We start from the raw sequence: 23,731 nt of genomic DNA on the forward strand, positions 1-23,731 counted from the left end.
AGGACTGGTGAGACGTACTTTTCATTGTAATGAAACATAGGCGAAATTCAACAGGCTGTAACTTTCGCAATAATGATAATGCTATTGCAATCGTTCAAAGAACACTTTAAAGTTTGAAGTCCCTAGCTTTTAACCACATTAGCTATATTAATGTTGTCGTTAATTTTCGTTAAGATATTTCGAGTTAAACGAAAAATGACGACCGCTCAATTTCAAACTTCGTCCTTCAGTTGAGTTTTCAGAGCGAAAAATTATTGGATTCGAAAATATGATACAGGCGTTTTAGAGAGAAAATGTTTTCAGGCAATGTTTTCATGCATGACATCCCTTAATTACAGGTCGAAACGTGAAAAACATCCGCTTTATTTAAATTTTGTGATAATTGTTATTTCAGTCGTTCTTTCCACGTGTCATGCATTTTTTAATTCGACCAGCCAAAATTATATATAAGATCTGTAATAAAATAGCGTGTGGATAATTACGTAACGTGCGAATAACTACGTATCAAAATAATTACATAACAATTCTCTTTTTATCTATGACTTTGCCTCCTCCTACTGCAATCACTCAATGATAACCAGCAATAACAAGAACGTAGAAAATGACCAGTCAGCATAAAATCATTTATTATGTTACATAAAAAAAATGAAACTACGCACAGCTTCTGATTCAATGTACAACGTTCAATGTACAACGAGTCACAAATGATAAGTCTGTATACCTGATATATTTTCTCAAATGTTAAAGTCACTAAGTGTATTAGGTCCATATATAAGTAAACTGTTCGCCACCGTAACGTTCTACAGTATCGAAAGACATTTGCACGCGCGCACGTCCAATGTGTGATAAACAGTAACTTTATATAGTTCTCCGATTTTGATGTTATTACACATAATTAGTGATAAACATAATTAGTTCTACATTTAACAACGAATAAAGAAATTTTCTTCTATAACAAAGGTATCTCTTATCAATTTACTTTAAAATGGCTATTTATACATCGTGTTTAAATTAAACGTTTAAATTAAACGTTTAAATTAAACGTCTTATTTATTCACAATACAACGTTAAAAGTATAGGAGATCTAAAAAATTATAAAAAATCTACATGCACCTAACTTAACGATAAAACTTTATGAGGTAATCTTTTATCGTTATATTACAGACAAAAATATTCTGTTCGCGATGTTAATCGGGGCAACAATCGGGACTTTTATTGTAGCTCTCACCTTAGTGTATATTTATTATAAGTATGTGCTGTTCAATTTCTGGCGTAAAAGGGGTATATTTTATGTCGAGCCCGTTATACCAACTGGTAATGTGACCGATCTTGTAATTGGAAAAATGACAATAGGCAAGTGTTATTGCATTATATTAATGATATTTTTTAATAGTACAAGAATATGATTAAAATCGTCCTCCCTTTTTATATATCTAACGAAATAATAATTTAACTTTTTTTTTTGAAAACTACAATTGTTTCTATATAAATTCTACTGCGTTTTTTTTTCTGCTACTAAAATTAAACTTGAAATTTTGTGAACAGGCGAACTGTTTCAAAATGCCTATATGAAATACAAGGATCGTCGTATCTTCGGAATGTACATATTTTTCAAGCCAAACCTGGTGATAGCCGATCTCGATCTCATTCGAATAGTGCTGACGAAAAAATTCGGGAGTTTTCACGATCGTGGGATGTTTTGCAACGAGAAAACCGATCCGCTGTCCGGCCATTTATTTCTGTTGCCCGGGAAGAAATGGCGCAATTTACGCGTCAAATTGACGCCCACTTTCACTTCAGGAAAAATCAAACAAATGTTCGTGGTTCTGAAGGAATGCGGTGAAGAGTTCGTGAAGAGTTTGGAGAGTAAAGTTCACACGGAAAATGTCATCGAGATCAAAGATATGTTAGCGAGGTTAGCTTTTATTACGAGAAGTAAAGTTAGTTCATCTTTTTTGAAAATTATAATCTTGAAAATTGTACTGGGTTGTCCCAAAGCGATATCATTTTATTCCAAAGGATTCTCGAATAATACGAAAGAAAAAAAAAGAAAAATTTTTCTAGCTGGCCCTTCTTTCTACAAAAAGATCATTTTCTTATCGCACTTGTAATTATTTAGAATTTAATTTAATTAACCTTTATGTTCACGAATGAACGTTTACTTACGTGTCCTTATGCAATTTATTGCGGATCTATAATGGAATTTATTAGAGTGATTTCATTATATAACGGTAGATATTCGACAGACATAATTATGTCAACGGCATTTGGAATAAAATCCAACTGCCTGGTGGAGCCTAACAATGAGTTTCGACGATGGGGGAAAAAAATCTTCGAAGTGAAGGCCTTTTGGAACGCCTTGATGGTGTTCGTGCCACAAATTATGGATTTATTCTCCCTTCCCAGTACGGATCGTGGTGTCAGCAAGTTCTTCACGAAATTATTTCAAGATAACGTGGAGTATAGGCAAACTCATAACATCGTCAGGCACGATTTCATGAATCTGCTCATACAACTTATGGAGAAAGGCTACGTTGAACCGGATGACGATAAAGATATCGCCGATCAATCCTGTAAATATACATATTTTACACATTTGTTTCCACCATCTCTCGTTATCACAGAACATCTTATGTACGCCAAGTTTTGTGTATTACGCATTAGTAGTTAACGTGAATCGAATAAATGTATTTTGGATTTTCTAGCATCATTTTGACATCATGAGATCACTATACGATTCTAATATTTTATATGACAGCGGCTAATATGAATAAACTTACCATGCTGGAGGCGGCGGCGCAAGCCTTTGTCTTTTTCTTAGCCGGATTCGAGACATCGTCGACAACTGCGACATACAGTTTGTACGAGTTAGCTCTGAATCAAAATATACAGGATAAAGTTCGCCGTGAGATTGACGAGACCTTGAAAAAGCATGGAGAATTGACCTACGAGGCTGTGAATGAAATGACATATCTTCACAAAGTGGTTCAAGGCAAGTGGTTTGACATTTTCTCTCTCTCTCTCTCTCTTAATATATCGCAAAAATTTGTGCGAGAAAATGACGGACGTGAACATCGCGCTACAATAACCAATTAAATCTTGTAAAATTATCTCTTCGTATTTCTTCGTTTTCGCGCAGAGACCCTGCGAAAATATCCGCCCGTGCCCATCTTAAATCGTATTTGCACTAAGGAGATACTCCTCCCGACGACAAACATTCAAATACCGGAGGGAACTCAAATTACTATACCGGTGCTCGGGGTGCAGCGGGATCCGTCGATCTATCCGGACCCGGAGAAATTTGATCCTGAACGCTTCAACGTGGATCAAGTGGCGACGAGGCATCCTTACGCATATTTGCCGTTCGGGGAAGGGCCACGAGTCTGTATCGGTGAGAATAAATCGATATGTTAATTTCTTCAGTTTCTAGGATTACACAAATTTTAGAATTTATGACGTTCGATTTAAACATAGGATATCAGTTTTACGCATAGACAATTGTATATAGGGATTTTGAAAGATATTCGATTAATCAGTTGTCATTTATATAATTGTACAGTTCGCTTTCATGCGAGTCGTTGAATATTTTATTGAAATAATCTGTGACCTGCTGTCAATTCGTCGATTAATCGCTATTCATTTTCAGGTACACGCTTCGGTTATGTGCAAACCAAAGTCGGAATTATAAGTCTCTTGTCGAAATTCAAGTTCAAGCTGCACTCTCAAACCCCGGTGCCGCTTGTTTTCAACGAATCGGCAATTGTGCTCACGCCAAAGAGCGGAGTTCATCTTATCATCGAATCGCGATAAGTTAATCGCGCTCATACTTTTAAAGATGTCCCATTATACCGTAGTTTATCTGGATTAGTTTCTTCACAGACCACCTCGTTCTTTTCTTCTTCATGTAAATGTAAAAAAAAATAAAACAAATTTGTTCGATAATGTGGACTAGGAAAAATATAACACTGTTTTGTATTATCAAATTCGGATATCCGAAATATATCATTCATAACGGGATCATTCCGCAAATTTCCGGAGTTGCTGCAGGAAAATTGATCTTCCGAGAATCGTTAAAGGATAAATTTTCTGAGAACACAAATAATTGCTTCACTTAGATGAGTCACCTTTGACGCTTAATGTAAAAATCCACGAAGCTCATTGGAGATTAACGCTCGAGCAATCGGGCAACCTCGCTCTTGGCTCTCCTCGTCGCGATTGGTCAGCTTTCAATTCGAAATGTCATCCAATACAGGCCTGAGGATCCAAGAGTCCCGGAATCGTCGTGTCGACGCATTGAAAAGGAACATTGCGGCCGGCCATCTTGGTTCATTCCGCACGGTCGTCGACATAGTCGGGCAGTGGCCGTCGGCGGATCGCGATGCGGCAGGACGAATTGCGAAGCGTCGATCGATAGGCGGTGCGGATCGAGATCAGCGAGATCGCCAATTCGCCGACGATGGTGAGGGCGATCGTGCATTAACAACAGCACAGGTGTGACGAACTTGGTCATCGCGTCGCGCGGCCGTCACACCGTGAGAACGCGACGCGAATCGTAAACTGCCGAAGCCGCGCCGAACGTCACCGAGCACGGCCGAACGGTGCCGAGCGTGTCCGAGCGCGGCGAAAGTCTGCGGCTCGCCCGACCGAGGGATGCTTGCGCGCACATGGTGACATCGTCTTCCGGGTCAGTCCGAAAGTAATTCTGATGTGAAAGGAAGTGCGCCGCGGCGGACGAGCTCGTACTTGTCAGACGACACCGATTAGCTTGGCTTTCTCGTGAAAGCCCCGGCGAGTTCGTTAAAACGGCGCTTCCGTGGGTAGCTCATGGGGTGTAATGGCGATTGGGAAGGTGTTTTGTTTAATGATGCTGTGGGACTGGTAAATTTTGCAGATTACATTCGATCAGTCCCGTTTCTTTGATTTTCATGCCGTCTCTCTTGCCGATTTCACGGGGTAAACGTTAAGATCGTATAACGTAGTTAGCAAGTATCGAAGTTGACGTTGGATCATACTCTTGGAGGAGTTACTTTGTTCGAGTGAAATTGTGATATTGACGAATCCGTAGGTCGTACTCGACTGATGTTGCCGATGCACATTTTGTCGTATCGTTGCGGATATTTTCATTAAGACCGCAGAGAAATTGTTTAACATAGTTTCCAAGCATTAAGTTGTATGTTCATTGGTGCTTGGGAAGTTGTTTAATGACGTTATAGAATTGAGGAAACTGATTAGTAAAGATTACGTTCGAGTAACTATTAAGTTGCATTTTGTTGTATTGTCAAACTAATATCTTTACTTGGTTATCGTTAAGAGGAAACATAAAACATGGCTCGTAAATATGTAGTTTGTGTGTCGTAAGCGATTAGGAGGCTGTCTTATTTAATGAAATTATAGTCTTGATGATTATCAAGACTATATTTCATTGATTTTGTTCAGTTGCATATGATGATTATACTTGGAACAATTCAATTAAATCTTGAGATACAATATGATGTAACTCGCAAGTGTTGAACTTGATGTCTACTGACAACAAGTAGAATACATATTATTGCATTATTAAATAATAATGAAATATTAAGATTGCATCATTATTGTTTTTTCACTGTCAGTATCTCGAAAAAGAATAACAAATAATTGAGTTTCTCAAATCATTTGCAAATGTACAGACAAAAACTTTTTACATTTAGATATAAATATATCTCTAGTTACAACTCTGTCCCAAGTATCTCTAGATATCTCCAAAAATACCCAGCATGTGTATCTAGATAACTGCACTGTGAATGAACCTTGTAGTAAACACCATTTGATTCAGCACAAACACGAGTTAATGTGCCTACTATCACATAAGCAATCATGTAACCACTATTGCAGTAGTAGTGGCAAAATTGCATCTCTTTTCATATATCTCTACCACAGAAACAGCACTCAAGTATTGATTGAAGCAACATGGTGTGCTATGGGAGGAGGGTTGAAGCCCAGACAAGGGAGACTCACCTATTATATTATATCTCATGCCTGTCATTCAACTTTGCTCCCATTCAACATTTTCCCAAAATGTAAACAATAATATTTACACAATATACATAATAAAATATTAGAAAGTAAAAATTTAAATGAAGTAGGAAGATAATTCTCAAATTTTCATTAAAATAAGTATATTATAAATAGTTCAGTATAAATTTATTGATTTCATATAACAGTGTAATATCTTATTCATATATATATATTTTTTTTCCATTTATATTACTTTTTACTTATATTTATTTCATACCTTGTTATACATTTACTTTTTAAATTATGTACTTGAGTTATTTAAAAGTTTATTATCTTAATGATATAATTATATCATATATCTTATATTTATTATAAGATGATGATATTTATTGTTATTGTAATTTAATTATTTATTGCCATTTTTTACAATTTATTGTTTAATATCTTAATAAGTAAAAAAAAATTTTTAACGCTTTTGTATATTTCCTTTCTATTTTAATTTGTTTAATAAGTTAATAGAGACGGAGTTAGTAAAATTGGGAAGAAAAAAATTGTGTACAGCATTAGTTCTTTAAGCAGGAGAGTATTCAAATTCTGTAAAGGTCAGGAAATCCAATTGACTGTGCTAATGTGAGATGGCTATAGGTAATAGTGATGGAAAATGTATGTTCTTAGTATAGTGCGAAAGCATAAAATTCTAAAAGATTTTAGATGTGGATACCAATTGTAATTTTATTGTAATTTTAAACATTTTCAATTTGTTATTTTTATATATTGGGGAATTTTTTAAATTATATGATGCACTTGAAAATTGAGTTATGATTTTAAACGGAAAAAGATATGACTAAATAAGATTATTGTTGTGTATATATATATTTGTTTAATCTGGTTTCCGGATTAGTGTTGCATCTTTTATAGATTTGTTTCCGACGTTTCGTGAACAATAATAATAGTTTACCTCCTTGAGAAGAGGAAGGACTTAAAAAAAAATTTTCCTGGAAACCAGATCAAACATTTCTCTACAGCGCGGAGAAGCCTAAAATATTAAATTACTGTACCTATATTTACATACTCTAACTTTTTGGTCTTTAATTTTTAATTCGTACATAGGTATTTTAACGATTCATCCTTTTTCTTTACAGATTGCTGCAATGAAGTGCGTTAAATGTATACAAATGACAATGGGCTGAAACGTCTGAATAATCAGCATCTATACATAACTGTCACATACTTTTTTTCAGTCACAGGTAAATTTTCATCAAGCGCGTCCAATTTTTCATTTCTCACATATTTTTCATATCTTACAATTTAAATATAAATATAATTTTTTTCATCTAAATCTAAATATTTTTTATCTTTCATGATTTTATCTAAAATCATCACTTTTTAGGAAACAAGTACTTTATTTTAAAATGAGATTGAGTATCATAGATTGTTACAAAAAACAATTGGAAACACGTAAAATATGTTTTTGTCTTTCTTCGTACAAGCTCTTGCTAGACATGGCAACGGTAGAAGAGAAGAAACGAGTGGGTGGCTCCAAGGTGTCAGCGATAGCGAACATTTTCCAGTCCAAGCCGCAACTTGATCTGAGCCACAGAACGAATAATATCCTATCGGACGGTTTTAAGGAACCTACTGTTCCGCTGAAGGAGTCTCCGACGCAGGTGACGGTAGTCAGGACGGAAAGCCATGTGGCGCGCTTCAACAATGCGCGTGCTCTCTTCGAGAAGCTTGGCGAAGAGAACAAGCCGAACCGACCGTAAGAGAAAGCTTGTCGCTTATATTAATGCTTCGATCATCATAAATTCTTGTAAATAACATTCCAATTAGCTATTTCCAATTTATTATTTCGAAATTTCGCTTCGAATCAATCGGTCATCGCGCAATTATCTAAAACTCTGTTACATTCGTTCGAAGAACCTCGTTGTCCGAGATTTTCGACTCGATTACACTTGCAAAAGCCGAATCACACGCTCTCGTAATCCACAGCGTGGAACGAGTCACGAAGCCGAACAACTTGCACGGTCTCCGATCTCGCTCTAGCTCGGCGAACTCGGGTTCCGGCTGCACCTCTCCCGCGAGATCACCACGTCCGCGCTCGCCGTCCCCGCCGGGCAGTCGCGAGCACCTCAGTACGTGGAGCGCCAGCGTGCCGGCCCTGAACGCGGAACGGCACTTCGAGAACGGCCACTGCAACATGCCGGACCAGCGACGTGCCGCGGTGCAGGCTGGCTTAGTGGGCGGCGGCAAGGTCGAGCGAATGTTGGGCAAGGAGAACGACCGTCCGGAACGACCGGAGAAACCGGAGCGCCGGCCGAATTCGAAGGAGCTAATCGAGAAGCAGCGCAACTGGACCAGCCACTTCTCCAAGACCAGACCGAGCCGCTACAACTCCGACCCGAATCGCTCGCTGGTGCAGACGTCTCTCAACTCGCAGAACGCGAGCCCACAGCATCAGTCGTCCGTCGACGCATTGTGCCAAGGCTCGACCAGCGCGGTCAATGACACCGTCAGCCCGGCCAGGTCGGCGAGTTTCTGCTCCGCCCGGTCTCCCCCGCCGCCTCTGCCACCTGTCAGGAATTCGTCGGCGGCTGGCAGGAGAGAGCGACCGGCCAGCATCGCCGCCCTCAGCCCGTCGGACCTACCGGAGAGCCCTGAGTACGCGACGATCGAGAAGTTTGACGACGTCTCGCCGACGATCCCGGAATACGCCGTCGTGCAGAAGCCGAAGAAGCCGCAGGAGGATCCGAAGGAGTGCCAAGACGACGGCTCCGACAAGATTCAGGACGCCGGTATGCCGGAGTACGCTGTGGTGCAGAAGGGCACTTCCAAGTCGAGCCCGAAAGACGCTTCCAAGACCACCGCCACGCAGAACTTGAAGAACTCGATAGCGGCGGAAGTGCTGGCCTCAAGGTCGTCCGAGAGCCCGAAGGATGCTCCGAAGGTGTCCCCAACGACTGCGGAAGCAACCCCGACGTGCAAGAATGCGAAGGCAGCGGATATTCCCAAGGAGAAGGCAACCGTGGAGGAAACGACCAAGACCACAGTCCCCAGGTCGACGGAGGCAAAGGAAGTCGTGGACTGCTCGAAGGAGATCTCGAGGAGTCCAGTGGCCACGACGGAGGTTGTCGCAGGGACCAAAATTACGGTCACGAAGGAATACAACGACCTCCCGGAACAGACGAAAACGTCGTTGGTGCTCCAATGCGAGCTTTCTAGTCCGATTCGTAGCAGCACTTCGGTGGACAGTGCTCAGCTGACGAGGCGGGAGAGCGACCTGTTGGAAGCACCGGAGTACCTGAACTGCCCTCCGAGTCCGATTCACTCGCCGGCGAAAACGTCTGAGTGGCGGAACGAGTGGCTGGCGAAGAACGACGAGATCCTGAAGAGGGCAGTGGACATGAGGGACCTGAAGTCCTCATCGAGGGAGGCGCTGGAAGCGGAAATGGCGCGCGGCGAGGTAGTAACGAGACCGGATCCCAGACCGGACTGGGCCAGGCCTAGCGCGAATGCGAAGAGGAAAGAGACGACGAGCGACGACAAGAGGACTGAGCTGACACGCTCACCAGAATCCGAACTAGGCTTGCCCTCCTCCGCAGGCACCGACAGCGCCTCGTCCAGCATGAGCTCGCCTAGTTCGCCCTCCAAAGATAGCAAGGAGGAGAAGGCGGAGAAGGAGATGTCGGAGAAGCATCAGACAGGTGAGTTTCTGGGTCTCTGTGCGACGAAAGTCGTTTTCGTCGTCTCTCTCTCTCTCTCTCTTACTCACTCACTCACTCACTCACTCACTCACTCACTCACTCACTCACCAGCCGGTCTCCTGTTTTTTTTCCCCCTCCAAATAGTTCCCGATTTGAGTTTCTCGGACAGAGAGTTGCGAAATTTTCTCGATGGAAAAAGTGTACCGAAGCTAAAGACGGCCATCTCAATTAGTGAAAGTTGCTTCGCTGTTTCAATTAGTGAAAGTTACCCCGAGACCTCCATTTTGCTTTTGAATATGATTCCGTTTTCAAAATAATTCCTCTGAAATCCGGAAATAAGAAGAAACGTTTGTCGATGTGCGATATAAGTGAATTAGGAACAAATTCTTACATTTTTTGCAAAGAATCAGCGGTGCCAGGTGACTTCCGCCGTCGTGGACTGGCATGGCAGTGTGCCAAAGTGCCAAAAAGTAAAAGTACCAGACGCGATCTCCCCCCTCTCCCCTTTTCTCCTTCTCACCAGCTCTTCCTCCTACCAGTGTGTGCCACAATATTATTTATAGAAATCACTGTGTGGCTTGTTCAGCAGCCAAAACGCTCGTGCCTCGCCACGTTTACTTTGCAAAAGTGTCTCTGAAACTTTTCACGGGTTTTCGGAATTTCGAAATTAACCGACGTTGTGCTCCGAACATATTTTCAATTGTCGCAGTGACTGGTTCCTCAGTGACACTAAAATCAAGATAACAAAAATATCGCGAAGTTTGTAAACACTAATATGTACGGAGAAAATGTGATATAAGTAAACAAGATTTTTTCAATGGATTCAAACAGTTCCTTGAGGAAAGAATGTATAGTTTGGGAGAGTTTTTTCAATCTAAATGTATCTTTTTGCATTGTAAGTTAGTAAATTAATGAAAACTAAAGGAATTACAAGTCAAAAATTTAAATAAAATAGAAGTGAATAATTTATTATACAGTTATACAAAAATTTAGAATAATCAATTAAAGACTCGATTGATGTTCAGTCATACAAATGTGTTATGAGCCAGTGAGAGCCAAAGTAGAAATGTTATAGTGTTATAGCGTCATTACTTTCAAATATCATTAATTAATGTGTAGTTTAAATGTTTACTGTGAAAAGTGTAACCAAATGAAACTCAAAAAATTTAATACACATTCGCAACCAAGTGACAAAAAGTAACGAATAAATTAAATAACAGAGTCCAGAGTCTCATTACTCCAACTAATGTTTATACTTTAATGTTTATATCTTGCAAGTGCATCATTTTGTGATAGAATCTAGGAGTAAAGGAGCAATAATAGTGTTTATATGTACACATGAAACGCTGCGTTATATTTTGTTCAATCGAAATTCGTGCATTTGTTGGAGCTCTGCGTACTCCAAGAAGACTTAAAATTATGTGCCTGCGGTTACTTTGCATCGATTGTGGAGGTATTTCTGAGATATATTCAGTGTATCTTTCGAGTGATTAAATTAAGAAAGTTAAATATTGAGAGAAAAAAAGCATAAATATAAATTTCCTTTTAAAAATTTCTTGAACATACTATTTATATCGTTTCTATTATTCAGAAACGCAACAATTTTATTGCTATTACACGAAATATATAGGTTTCAGGAAACGTAGTATCACCTTTGCACCTTTTGCATTTTTAATTATAGAGGGGCGAATTTTTTTATTTTTTTATTTAATTTATTATCGTTACTTGCACCGCATATTACATACGCTCCATTATTAACGTTATAAAAGTTTTATTAATTAATATAACAAGACATGTGTAAAATAGCATTTTATTCATTAAAGTTACTAACAGATTTGTAAGCTTTCTGTCAGAATTTCTGTAGGATTTTCATCACTCTTTATTATTAACTTTATTGATCAGATTCAATTTAAAAGTCAATTTCAATCTTCTTTCCCTTGACATTTTCACAAGCGTATTTTCCAAATCCAGGTCGCAACAGCTATGATTTGGAGACGGAGGATCAAGAGAAGCCAGCTACGTACCAGAGCTGCACGTCCGAGATGGAGAGTCTCTCGGAGAAGGATCAGTTCAAGTTCAACGAGTCGGATACAACCACGGTCATTCGGCGTTCTCATGTGCGCCTCGATCTTCAGGCTGCCGGTCTGGGCCCACGTCCGCCCTCCGTCATCAGTTCCGACCAGGAATACCCTCCACTGGAGCACAAGGACATCCCCGTGCCGTCGCCGTATGCGAAAAGAGCGCAGAGTGAAGAAGCTGTCCCGTCGAACAATGCCGAATGCAATGCTCAGATAAAATTGCCGAGCACGGAGCCGGCAAAGAATCACAGCAGCAACCCTGTGGTGGAGACGATAAACTCCGTACCTACGGAGGCGGTGTCGGAAGCGAAACCCACCGGCGACGGGGTGTGCCAGAAGACGGTGTCGAATGCGAAGAACGACCAGATCAAGATCAGCGTTAGGGAGAAGATCGCGAAGAACCGGGAGGAGGTGTCCGGCAAGCGTTCCAGCTTTGCCGAGGCGGAGAGCAAGATGGACGAGAGGACGAGTCACGGCGTGACGAAACGTGACGACCAAGAGGCGGCGGCTGGTTTAGGGCTCATCGCGAAGGAGAACACGGACGAGGAGAAGTACGCGACGGAGGTGTCCAAGTCTGAGGTCAGCGGCAGCAGGAAGGAGTGCATTGCCGCGGTGAACAGTGTGCTAATGAGCAAGAAAGCAGCAGTAGCTCCTCAGGAACACGTCGAGCAGACCACGTGGGAGCAGGAGAAGCAGAAGGCCGAACTAGCGAAGCTCAGGCTGTCGGAGAACTACAACCAGCCGTCATCCCCGCTGCCGGCGGCCAATGCGCTCACGCAGAGGCACTCCGGTAGGAGATCCAACGACTACTCCGCTTCGGAAAACAGTCTGATCGAGGACAGTGATTCGAGCGACACGAAGACCGTTGTTAATTCGACGGAGTGCGCGCCGACGGAGGCGCTGAGTAATTCCGTTCCCCCGGAGACCCCCTCGAAGGCCGGCGTCAATCATATTACTCCTGTGACACCGGACACCATGACTCCGGACGAGGCTGAGAATCTGTTGAGCTCTCGGTGAGTAGACCGATAGGAAGAGGAATTCAGTCACGTAACGTTGTGTTAGTTTCGGAATATCGCACATCTGATAGAAGAGAGAGACACGATGAGAATTCTTTTTTCCTTTTTACAAGTTTCACGCGTTCTACTTGCACACCACGGGAAGCCGATATTAACCCTTTGCACTCCGCTGTCGCCGTAGCGGCGACATGGTTGTTTTGCTGCCTCGGCACTTTAAAAAATTTTAAGTCCTAAAATTTATGTTTTTCTTTTATAATATAAGTTAGAATATGTTTTGTTATAAAATAGCTAAGAAATAAAAATTTTGTTTTATTGAAACGACTCTATTTTTCTTCTACATCATAGGTATGTACTTGGAACTAATAGCCTCTATGCATTACTAGGCTGGAGTGCAAAGGGTTAATTTGGGACAACCTGTCCTTTTTTTTTCTTTTTTTTAACGCAAGGGAGCATACTCTTGGAACATTTGGCTTCGTTGATATTTATACGAGTAAGAAATGTCTTGAGAATAGTGCTGGAGTTTCTGAAACTCTCTTTCTTTCTCTCTCTCTCTCTCTCTCTCTCTTTGTTTTTAGGATATGTATAGACAGGAACTTTTATGCTTAGACAACATAGATCCGCATTTTTCATAGCGTGTCGATACCTGATGGCACGGATGTATTTCTTTCGCTGCAGAGCTTGGCAGCATGTGAGCACTCGTAGCTCTTTTTATTTCAAGCTTAATATCGATAACCTTAGTTCCTTTCGTTTCGATTCTAATACGTTTGTGTTTGTCGGAATGCGAATCTGCCGATTTCCTTGGTCCACGCAGCATTCTGGAGAAGAAGATCAGGTGAATACATTTACAACATTAGCGATCGTGCGAGTGGATAACAGAAGCAAATAAGTCATATTTCGCATTTCTTATGTTACATTATATTGGCATGTTAATGTAGACTTTATCCAATTAACAAATAATTTATTACGTGTATATATTAAATAAAGGTAAAAATGAATAATTTAATATTGAGTTGGTGAAAGTTCATATTTTACGAAAGTTTATTTTTAATTGAATATTTTTCTACGTGTAACTAATAAATTAGGTGACACATTTTTCAAATGATAGTTTTAATTTGACGTTACACAGTGCTCACAAACTTTTATGTCGGTTGGACGCATTTCTTAAGTCGGATATTAACGTGAGAGATTTAAGGATATATTTTACACGTGAAAACGTTGAGTCGACATAACTGCTTCTGCCACTTAATAACAAAATTGATTCATTATCAACGATCACGTTAATTCGACTCGCAATGTCAAGTGAATGATTCGAAACATAAATTAGACAAGGTTCGGCGCTGCTATCGGACGAAGAAGCGCAGGAGATAGCGAGGCTGTTGTCTCCCACCGGTGCAGATGATGCAGTAGGTGACGGGATTTCTAATGACAAGGATAAGGAAGGACAGGACAGGGATAGAGACGACCAGGACAACACGCCCGACTGGCTGTCCGATGTCCTGTCTGCTCCTGATTCCAGTCTTATCAATAGCGCCACTCACGATTATAGGTGAACGAGTTTATTTTCCATCATCTTTTTGTTGCGTGTCCCTTTTTTGCGTGTCCTCGCCTGTTTCATTCTTCCTTCGTTAACGATCTTAAGTATATTCCTCACACAATATTCATATTGATTGATTATGGATTGATAAGATAGTTCATAAGCATCGAGAGATCCATCTATTTAATGATCTCAATCGTATCTTTAATGATACAGTCAATATACATTTTTCTAGCTCTTCGATTACACGAATATGCGATTCATGGTTCCTTGTCGATTTTTTGGGCAATTGAGGTTCTTTGGGGTTGGAATTAACACTAGGATCTTTAAACTCGGGCAATCAATTCCTATCCATTTATCACACATCCGTCACAATTAAATTTTTATTTCAGTCTAACTCATAGATCCCGCAGTGACCTGACAATAGACTCGTTGACGGAGAGTCAAGTGGGATCAGTAACAGGGAGCGAGAGCGGATTGCTAGGTTCAGTAAGCAGCTTGAACGATACCCACGAGACTAATGACGACACCGAAACCGAGCATCAAGACGATTACATTCCGACTCCGGGAAAAATTGTAATATATAATACAGTATTATATCTTGCTAACTTCTCGATTACGATAAAAGTATAGACACGATCAAGTCAGAGGATTTAGTCTAGATTTGTAGAGGAGAAAAAACTTTACAATTTCACATTTCCGTTTTATCTGGATTAGTAGTCTTTCGTCGAGAGTGTAGACGTTATACTCGTTTATTAACAGAGAAATGAATTACTGATATCGAGTTCGATCGTTAACGTTGTATTTGGAACTCACGATTAAACAGGTTCTCGTGGAGAATGGCGTGCATTATTTCGAAGACGGCCACTTTTGGATGGAAGTTGCGGGGATCCCGGAGTCTGACGACGACGACGAGGATTACCCGTCCACCGTGCCTGTCAAGAAAACGTCCAAGGTATCTTTCGACACCGGCCCTATGCGCGTTTACTCCACGCACTCCGTAAACGAATACGACCGCCGCAACGAAGACGTAGATCCTGTGGCAGCGAGCGCAGAGTACGAGTTGGAAAAACGTGTCGAGAAGATGGAGGTAATCTTGAATAATATACTTTATGAGTATCTAAATATGTGCCTAAGATTAAGCGTACAATAAGTTTTAGATTCTATCATGTAACTTTTTTGTCCTCCAAAAATCAAATTTTTATTTTTATCGGCTTTTACTATAAAGTCTGTGCTTTTAATCTTTTGGAGAAATGGTATAATTGATAAATTGTTTAATTTTTAACGTATAAATTATTTAGAAAAGTCTCACTTTTTTAAAGCTGACTCACTATTTCTTTACTTTTTCAAGAATGAGACTCATTTTTCTCATTATTTTCGACAACTAAGCCATTCCCTGAGTTCACAACATCCGTGCGTTAAGTAGAAATATTGTGCTGGAATACTAATTGAAGAAGAAAAAATTGTTCAACTCAGGTCTTCCCCGTGGAGTTAATGAAAGGACCTGAGGGATTGGGCCTTAGCATAATCGGGATGGGCGTTGGCGCAGACGCAGGCTTGGAGAAGCTAGGCATCTTCGTGAAGACCATCACTGAGAAGGGTGCGGCAGCGCGTGAAGGTCGTATCCAGGTGAATGACCAGATCGTCGAGGTGGACGGCAAGAGCTTAGTCGGCGTGACGCAAGCGTACGCCGCCAGCGTGTTGAGGAACACTTCCGGACTGGTGCGATTCGTCATCGGCAGAGAGAAGGACCCCAAGAACTCGGAAGTGGCGATGCTGATCAAGCAGAGTCTTCAGGCGGACCGGGAACGGGAGCAGGCGAACGCCGCTAAGTGAGTAATAAGTTTGTACGATTAAAACGCTGTCGGCGTTCCCAATGATGGAATATCCTTGCTCGCAAATCTGCTGTGACGACACTTTCCGGCCACTCCAACGAGTGCCTGAGGCATCTTGGAGTACTGAGGGAACCACGTTTCGGCGTTATATATGATTTAAAACGTAATTTCTGCGATCAACGCATTATTGTCATTACTTCTATATTTAAGAAGACATTATGTACCTATGAACAGGAAACTGAACTTCTCCGATGCCTCCCCCGACGGCCAACGAGGGAGCGAGGATATCTCGATCGGCAGCGGGATGAGCGGGATCCCGGGTTCACCGGTCCTGTCCTCTTGCTCGGAGGGAGAGCCACCCCACAGTCCCATTGAAAACTACCTGTCACCTTCTAGTCGCAGCCGATCTCCGATACTAAGCTCGTCCCTGCCCCAGCACTCTACCACTACGCAGAACGACGTCGACAGTTTGAGATTGCTCCTGCAGGAGGTATCGTGTGCATTCTCATATCTCTTCGTATGTGGTGTATCAGCGGAACCCCACGAGTTTTCTCGTCTGCAAATATTGCTTTTAACACTTTTTTTTTTATTTCTTTTTTAATTCACCGTATGTTTGTTTCGTCTATATTTGTCCATTGTACATTGTTTGTGTGCTGTGATCATGTTTGTTCAAGAACAATGTGTTATTTTTTTTTTTTTTTTTTATGTATGTGTAAGTCACAGAGGTCAGCACACGCACGCGCAGTTAGTTGTGCGTACGTGCATGCGATCGTGTCGTGCGTGTAACGTACATATACAAGATTTATTACAATCACACGCAGTGTACATTTTGTAGATATTTCTTCATTTTTGTTTTGCTTATGCGCTATGTGTGTCATTGGTTGCTTGCAGAGTCAGTATAAACTTGCAATAGCGGACGAGGAAGTTGAAAATCTCAAAGCGAAGGTAACGTAATATTGCAACAGTCATTCGAATACCAATTAAATAATTTATAGAATCGAGTTAACTGACATTTTAATCGGAACTAACACAAAACGGAGAATTAACGTACAAGATATATTCTTGAAGGAGATTTGCGAGATAATTTCATCAATTTCCGCTTGTCATCTTTATTTATGCTCTCTTGTCTATGCTTATCATATAATCTCTGCAAATGTTTCTTGCATGATATCCTTCCCTCTACGTACAATGTGTAACATTCCCAATTTATAACTACATATATGTATATTGATGTACATATTTATCACCGTAGAACGAATGTACATAGAATTAAAATTAGAAATAAAGAGTATAGTATAGGGATGAGATAAAATTGGATTCCTGTCGTTTGAGTAATATTAGTTTTTTCTTTGCACTTTTTTAACCAACGAATCTCAATTTATGTGTAGGATACTAATTATATTTCTACAACTCGAGTTTATGTACAATTTTATAGTTATAAGTTAATCTTTGTAATATATATTGTAACCAACGTAATTTTCTAATTGTAATTCGTCGTTCTATATTACTTTACAATTCTCACTTCACGTTCCCGACAGCTGGTTGAATTGGAAAACAGCGGAGCGGGCAGCGAAGAGTATGCAGCCAAATTACGGGAGTCGGGCTTACGTCTTCACGAGTCGGAAAGAGCTTTGGGTACCGCTCGCCAAGATTTGTCGGCAACCAGGGAAATGTTGTCCCAGGCGACGGGGCAAAACGCCGCTCTGCAGCAGAAGTATGCCAGGGCCAGGAGGGCTGCCAGAGAGCTACGGGCGGATATCGCGGCCAGGGACGAGTTCTATCAGCAATTGTTGCAGGAGAAGGATACGGAGTACAATGCATTGGTGAAAAGTCTTAAGGACAGAGTACGTATATCGACTCATTCGCATAATTCGATCTTAGCAAAATACATTCGGACATAAATTGGTTTTAATTGCGATGTCGAGGTGAAAAGCAGGTCTCTGAGCTTTCTCGTGATAATAATAATCACGAGTGAAAAAAATCATTCCAGGTAATCACATTGGAGGTGGAGCTGACGGAGACTCAGAGGCGGTTTGGTTTGCCTGTACGGTTGCCCTACGACAACACCACTGCCAGGATAGTGACGCCGCAGCTCTCCCGCAGACAACTACCACCGCCACCTTCGTCGACCAGCTGTCAACTCTCCGACACGGAGACCTCTGATCTCAGTAGCCCGGACGACGGTGACAAGACCGCAACGGTGGAGAGGAAACTGCCTCTGCCGTTACCGGTGAAAGAGGAACTGGATCGTGCGGTGCCGGCCCATCGTCTGCTGGACAATTCTGCAGGCAAGAGTAAGGCGGAGCTTGCTAGCAGGGGCGGCTTGGCCAATCGTCAGCTACCCAAGCGATCCGGAGGTCTCAGCAACAGCAGTTCGGTACGTTTTTTTTTCTAATTGTTGTTAATAATAAGAGTAAAGAAAGTCGATGAACAAAATGATGAATAAATATTTCCATATTGTAAAATTTGGTATTTGTATCTTGTCATGTGCAAGTATGTGTGTATATCAACGATTAAGGAGTATTCCGATTTAAGGATTACGGATTGGACGAGTCGGGCGACAACACAGATGACGATTCCTCTTCGAAGCTTACTTCGCAGGATAACAGCAGCAGGTCGCCCAACGACTTAACGTCTAAGCAGTCCAACCTGAGTTCCTACTCTAGCACTTCATCCATCAGCTCGCTCAAGGGGAAGCACATGGACCCCATACATCCCACGGCGATTCGACAGCACAGCACCATCAGCTCGCAAGTCAGAGCGATGACCGAGCAGAGCTGGCCCCAATCACAAAAGAGTATGTTATCGTGTTTTTTTTTTTTTTTGGTTTTCACGCATACGGTTTATCGATCGTGGAATTTAGAATATAGAAAATCGATAAAAAAAGATATTTTGCAAACAAGCGTGGTTCTGATAAGTAACTATAAAAAATGTTGAGAGATATTAAGTAATGGGAGAATGAATTTCATATTGAATCCGAGCAGCTCTTTCTTTTGGTCATGTGACATTGATTTCTCTGCGCATTCTATGTGTATCAACTACGTATATAGATGCAAATTTATTGGCAGGGAAAGTATAATAGTAAGATAATAAAGTACAGGTATATAATATTGTGTGTATGTGATAATGAATGATGAAATGATAATGAAAATCAATATTCTCTTCTACATAGCTTTAACCGGACCTCCCGCGTCATTGGCGGAACAGCTGAAGCAGGTTTTAGCCGAGAGAGAGAAGCGACTTGGAGGAAATGACTCCTCGAGAGAGAGCTCCGGCGATTTCAGTGATCTCAATAATCCCCATAACAATGATCCGACCATGGTCACGCATCATCTCGTAGAGGAGATACGACAAGCTGTTAACGAGGCTAATCAAAGAGGTATATGAAAGTATTTAAAATCGAATGAAAATAATGGAATCGTGAAAATTGAGCAAAATTGGGAATTAATTAAATTATAGCAATATTAATTCCATCGACTGAAGCAATTTGGAATCACTCCAGTGTAGCTAAACTTGTGCTTTCAGTGAAGAAAGTATCGATCCCTCCGTCAAATTTAATCGGCAGTGGAGGAGCCCCCTGGCACCATCCAGGAAGTTCTCCTTCGAGCCTGTCCTCCGGCGGTTCCGTGAGTCCTCCAGCCGTTGATCCTAGTCCTTCGAAAGCTGGTAGCATTGCAGGTACCTACTTGAGACGTTCTATGTGTTACTAATGTAATCTCAGCACTAACCTTTCGATCGCTCAATCAGTAATTAAAATCAAAGAGTTTGGATTGTGTTTCTAAAGGATTCAGGTGAAGAAAGAATTCAGAATTAAATTCTTGCCGATCTTCTCCAGCTCTCGCCTGCATAATCAATAACGCTTTATTTCGGTATAATTTTGCTGTCTTGGTTTAGCAATCTCATCTTGTATTTTTAAACGAACAATTTTCCCGACTTGAAGAAAAATGGTATTCTAGTAAAATTAAATAATAAATCAATTTCCATTCAATACACTCGATGAAATATAATGAAACGGCGATTAATAGAATAAAAAAGAGATACGAACATGTACAATAGAACTTCGGGTAGCGATTAATTCCTGATAGAGTGATTACTAATAGCGTAATAAGATCCTACCACACGCACTTTCCATCATGCATGCATTATCAATGTAGATTCGAGCGCAGTTTGGTTGCCCGCTCAACTGAGCGACTTTGGTTTAGGTGACAAGAAGTCCCACTTCTGGCAGAACGCGCCGGTCACGGATTGGTCCAAAGAGCAAGTGAGTATTTGACTGATTTTTCAAAGAAAAAAAAATAAAATGAAGACTTATGATAGAATAATTTGTTTTTACGAGCTACTTTGCAAATCTAGATTCTGATGTAACATTTATTACCTTTCTTTTCTCATCGAGCTATCATACGTATTTATTATTTCATCATTTGATTTCGCCTTTCATCTTTATAAAAAAAAGTCACATTTTCATATTTTACATTCTTATTTTCGATATTATATTTCTAAAAGTAGAAATATGTATTCAGGTCTGCCAATGGCTGACAGGAATCGGTTTGGAACGCTATTCCCCACAATTTTTAGACAGTGGCATCAACGGGAGCAACTTACTGCGCTTGGAATCAAGGGAGCTAAAGGCCCTCGGGATTTACGGTGAAGCTAAGGCCCATCTGAAGCGCAAGCTGAAAGAGTTAAGGGCCCAGGCTGATCGCGAGCGCAAAGAGCGCAAAGAAATCGAACGTATGCGACGAAAAGCAGAAAAAGCTGCGCGGAAGAAATAGCTTGCGAATAAGGTGGACGCGTTTGGTATTAACTAGATATTCAGTAAAATATTACGAATCCTGTGGGCGCGAGGTATATATAGGGTGTCTCAAAGGAGGTGAATGACAAAAGTGGGAAATCCACTGGAATTTATTAAGAGGTGAACATCTGTTGGGGAAAAAAGTTGGATAACTAATTTCCCGCGGAAAATTACAGATCAATATGAATTGAATTTATATATTGATTTGTAAAAAAAATTAAAAGTTCAGACACATCATGACAAATTCTTTTATTATTGATTAAGATCGGTATCTATAATACCATGAAGAAATACGACGAAATGAATTTTTTTACTTAGAATATTCTTCGGAAGAGTTTCTTTTTCGAGATATTCCTGGGAATGTGGAGACAAAATTTCTTAGAAATTTTTGCTTGCAAAATCTGGAGGCAGAAATTATTTTCCTTGGGATATACACTGGAGAAATGTTTTACTTGAAAACTTTCCTCGGGAAATTTGCAAAATAGTTGTAGTTATCTTCTGGAATAGATAACTACAGGATATAATAAATGTGTCACTAAAATTAAATAATAGAAATAATTCTGTCATTTTTATCTATCTCGTACAGTGAAATAGCGAACTTTAGAATTAAGCGATTAAAATTAAGAATTTTTTATGAATGTGGAATTAGAAATGACGCCGTCCATTTTGTACAGGGTGTCACCTAAAAAGCTGCATGTATTTAAAAAAAAAACGAGTGCCATATTCATCAAGACAATGAAAGGGTTTTATGTATTTGTTGAGACTTAACCCTTTGTATATTGTACTTTTTTGACATGTATAGTCGTTTTCCCCGTTTATTGTCTTCTAAAAGAATTGATTTTTCATAATGCTTCACACGTTGATTTCGAATAATTCCTTTAATAATAATTGGAATCGTAATTATGTCAAATAATTCCTAGATAGTAATATTAAGTAATAGTAAGTTATTGATTGCAAACTGTATTAATTTAGGATAAAAATAATTTATATCCAATTATTATTACATGAATTATTTACCATAACTTATAGTTTAGTAATGATGATCACACATATAGTAGTAACTTTTAATATACAATGATTTAATCTAAGTTATTACTAGGAACTAGTTTCAATTAATTTTAATTAAAAGGATTATTACACATCTTAGAAATTAATTGTTAACTTCTGATAATCCTTTTAATTTAAATTGGTTTCAATAAAAGCAGGAATATTTCATTACATTTTATTTATCACTGATTTTTACGATCTCCTAGTAATAACCAAGATCATAATTACTCGAGGTAATTTGTATAATGGCTGAAGTTATCATTATTATTCATTACAATTTTTAATTTCAGTTGCCTCTTTGAGACACCTAGTATATTCTGGCGTTTTCTTCGCGATTTTTCATTTCTGTTCAAATATAATTCGTTTCCTTAAACGAGGACCATGTGTTGCGCCTCAGCATTTATTTGTTATCGCCATATTTACTAAACTTTCGCTATTAAGTATTTTTTCTCTCAGTTATTAGTACTATTTAAATGCGAACGTGTGTGCGCGTGTGTGTGCGTGTGAATGTGTGTAAAAACCCGAGCAATTTAGTTAAATTACTGCGTTCTAGCCGTGCGCGCTTAACTCTAAATGCGACCGCCCTCGATCTATGTTTTAATGAACGCTTTAACACAAACGTTCTCTTATGAGAGAAATAAAGTTGCGAGTCGCTTTCAGCATTAATCGCGTCGCCTAGAGCGCGGAAAATGTGTAATAAAACATCACGTCATTTAAGAACACGCTCTTTTATATTACTATACATACATGTTATATATATATATATAAATATATATATACATATGTAGCCATGTAAGCATTGTTCCCGTATTTATTTTTACGATCATGTTTAACGACGCTTTTTTCACGACTAAAGATATCGATCTTTCAGAAGTAGTCGTTCGAACGTAATCGTCTTCTTCAATTTTATATAAATGCGTCGTCAACGAATTATTAATTAACTATTGATTACTTATTAAAGGGACGCATTCCTGATCAATATTGGATTTTTATGCCCCCGATAAATCTTCAAGGGTTGAAGTTTTTTACAATTATCGCACGCCCTTCTTAATATTCTATGATTATGAGACCGTTTCTTGTTGATAATTGCGGTATATTTTATATCTTTTTCTCGATATATCATGATCGCAATATTAACAGCCTTCTTTGTAAGAGATGTTTTTGTCGCGATTAATCACTACGAGATGCAAACACTCTGAGAAGAGCGGATCACGATTGATCAGGGACGCTTTGTACGCATCACCGACTTTTCGCTGTCACTTACTTTGTAACTAAGTGATGAAGACACGTCTTTCTAATTTATAATTTATTTTGTTCCCCAAATTTGCTCAAGGCAATCCTCGTCGCATTAAGACAAATGTCATCGGCAAATTTATATTATTATTATTATCCTTCGCTCGATTATATTTTACCACAGAATGTCGCGAATGCTCGCGAAAAAAAAGAGGCTCGAGGACGATTACCCTCGTTCTAATCGCGCGCCGTCTATGAGTAGAGTCGTTGTAAATTCTGGGACACATGGTGTCGAACATTCCACACGTGAATCGCGAAAGTCGCTGACAAACACTTAGAACAAAATCGAATGGCCGAGAACTACTCAGGCGCGGAGAGAAATCCTCCGTAAGCGTAGTGAGAGGCCGTTTAGATGGATGTTCTATTGACGCAGAGCCTCGTTAGAGGAAGGAAGAAAGAAAGAGAGAGAGAGAGAGAGGGGGGAAAAAAAGGAAGAGG

At 40.1% G+C, this 23,731-nt stretch overlaps 2 protein-coding genes across 12 annotated transcripts; both read left to right on the forward strand.

The window, feature by feature from the left end:
- Positions 1-784: 784 nt before the first annotated feature.
- LOC106751665 (probable cytochrome P450 6a14) lies at positions 785-3,942 on the forward strand. Of its 2 annotated transcripts, XM_014632647.1 has the most exons (7): positions 785-960; positions 1,165-1,353; positions 1,546-1,915; positions 2,236-2,573; positions 2,759-2,992; positions 3,140-3,391; positions 3,647-3,810. In XM_014632647.1, the coding sequence occupies exons 2-7, from the start codon at positions 1,185-1,187 to the stop codon at positions 3,808-3,810; spliced, it is 1,527 nt and encodes a 508-aa protein (XP_014488133.1). In that variant the 5' UTR covers positions 785-960; positions 1,165-1,184. The 2 variants fall into 2 exon arrangements, with proteins under 2 accessions (XP_014488133.1, XP_014488134.1); XM_014632648.1 differs by lacking the exon at positions 785-960 and having other exon boundaries at positions 1,185-1,353; positions 3,647-3,942.
- Positions 3,943-4,046: 104 nt separating this feature from the next.
- Positions 4,047-23,710, forward strand: LOC106751663. 10 transcript variants are annotated; one of them, XM_014632636.1, is made up of 19 exons: positions 4,047-4,878; positions 7,137-7,241; positions 7,485-7,756; positions 7,987-9,698; positions 11,670-12,789; positions 13,604-13,624; positions 14,117-14,338; positions 14,719-14,902; positions 15,153-15,416; positions 15,803-16,158; positions 16,396-16,651; positions 17,053-17,106; positions 17,700-18,005; positions 18,152-18,538; positions 18,697-18,958; positions 19,334-19,540; positions 19,669-19,839; positions 20,316-20,422; positions 20,682-23,710. In XM_014632636.1, the coding sequence occupies exons 3-19, from the start codon at positions 7,497-7,499 to the stop codon at positions 20,931-20,933; spliced, it is 6,141 nt and encodes a 2,046-aa protein (XP_014488122.1). In that variant the 5' UTR covers positions 4,047-4,878; positions 7,137-7,241; positions 7,485-7,496; the 3' UTR covers positions 20,934-23,710. The 10 variants fall into 10 exon arrangements, with proteins under 10 accessions (XP_014488122.1, XP_014488127.1, XP_014488126.1 ...); XM_014632641.1 differs by having other exon boundaries at positions 20,364-20,422; XM_014632640.1 differs by having other exon boundaries at positions 19,687-19,839.
- Positions 23,711-23,731: the final 21 nt, after the last annotated feature.

This window comes from Dinoponera quadriceps, unplaced genomic scaffold (genome assembly GCF_001313825.1).
Source record: "Dinoponera quadriceps isolate SergipeBrazil2010 unplaced genomic scaffold, ASM131382v1 scaffold115, whole genome shotgun sequence".
In the NCBI taxonomy this organism is placed as follows: Eukaryota; Metazoa; Arthropoda; class Insecta; order Hymenoptera; family Formicidae; genus Dinoponera; species Dinoponera quadriceps.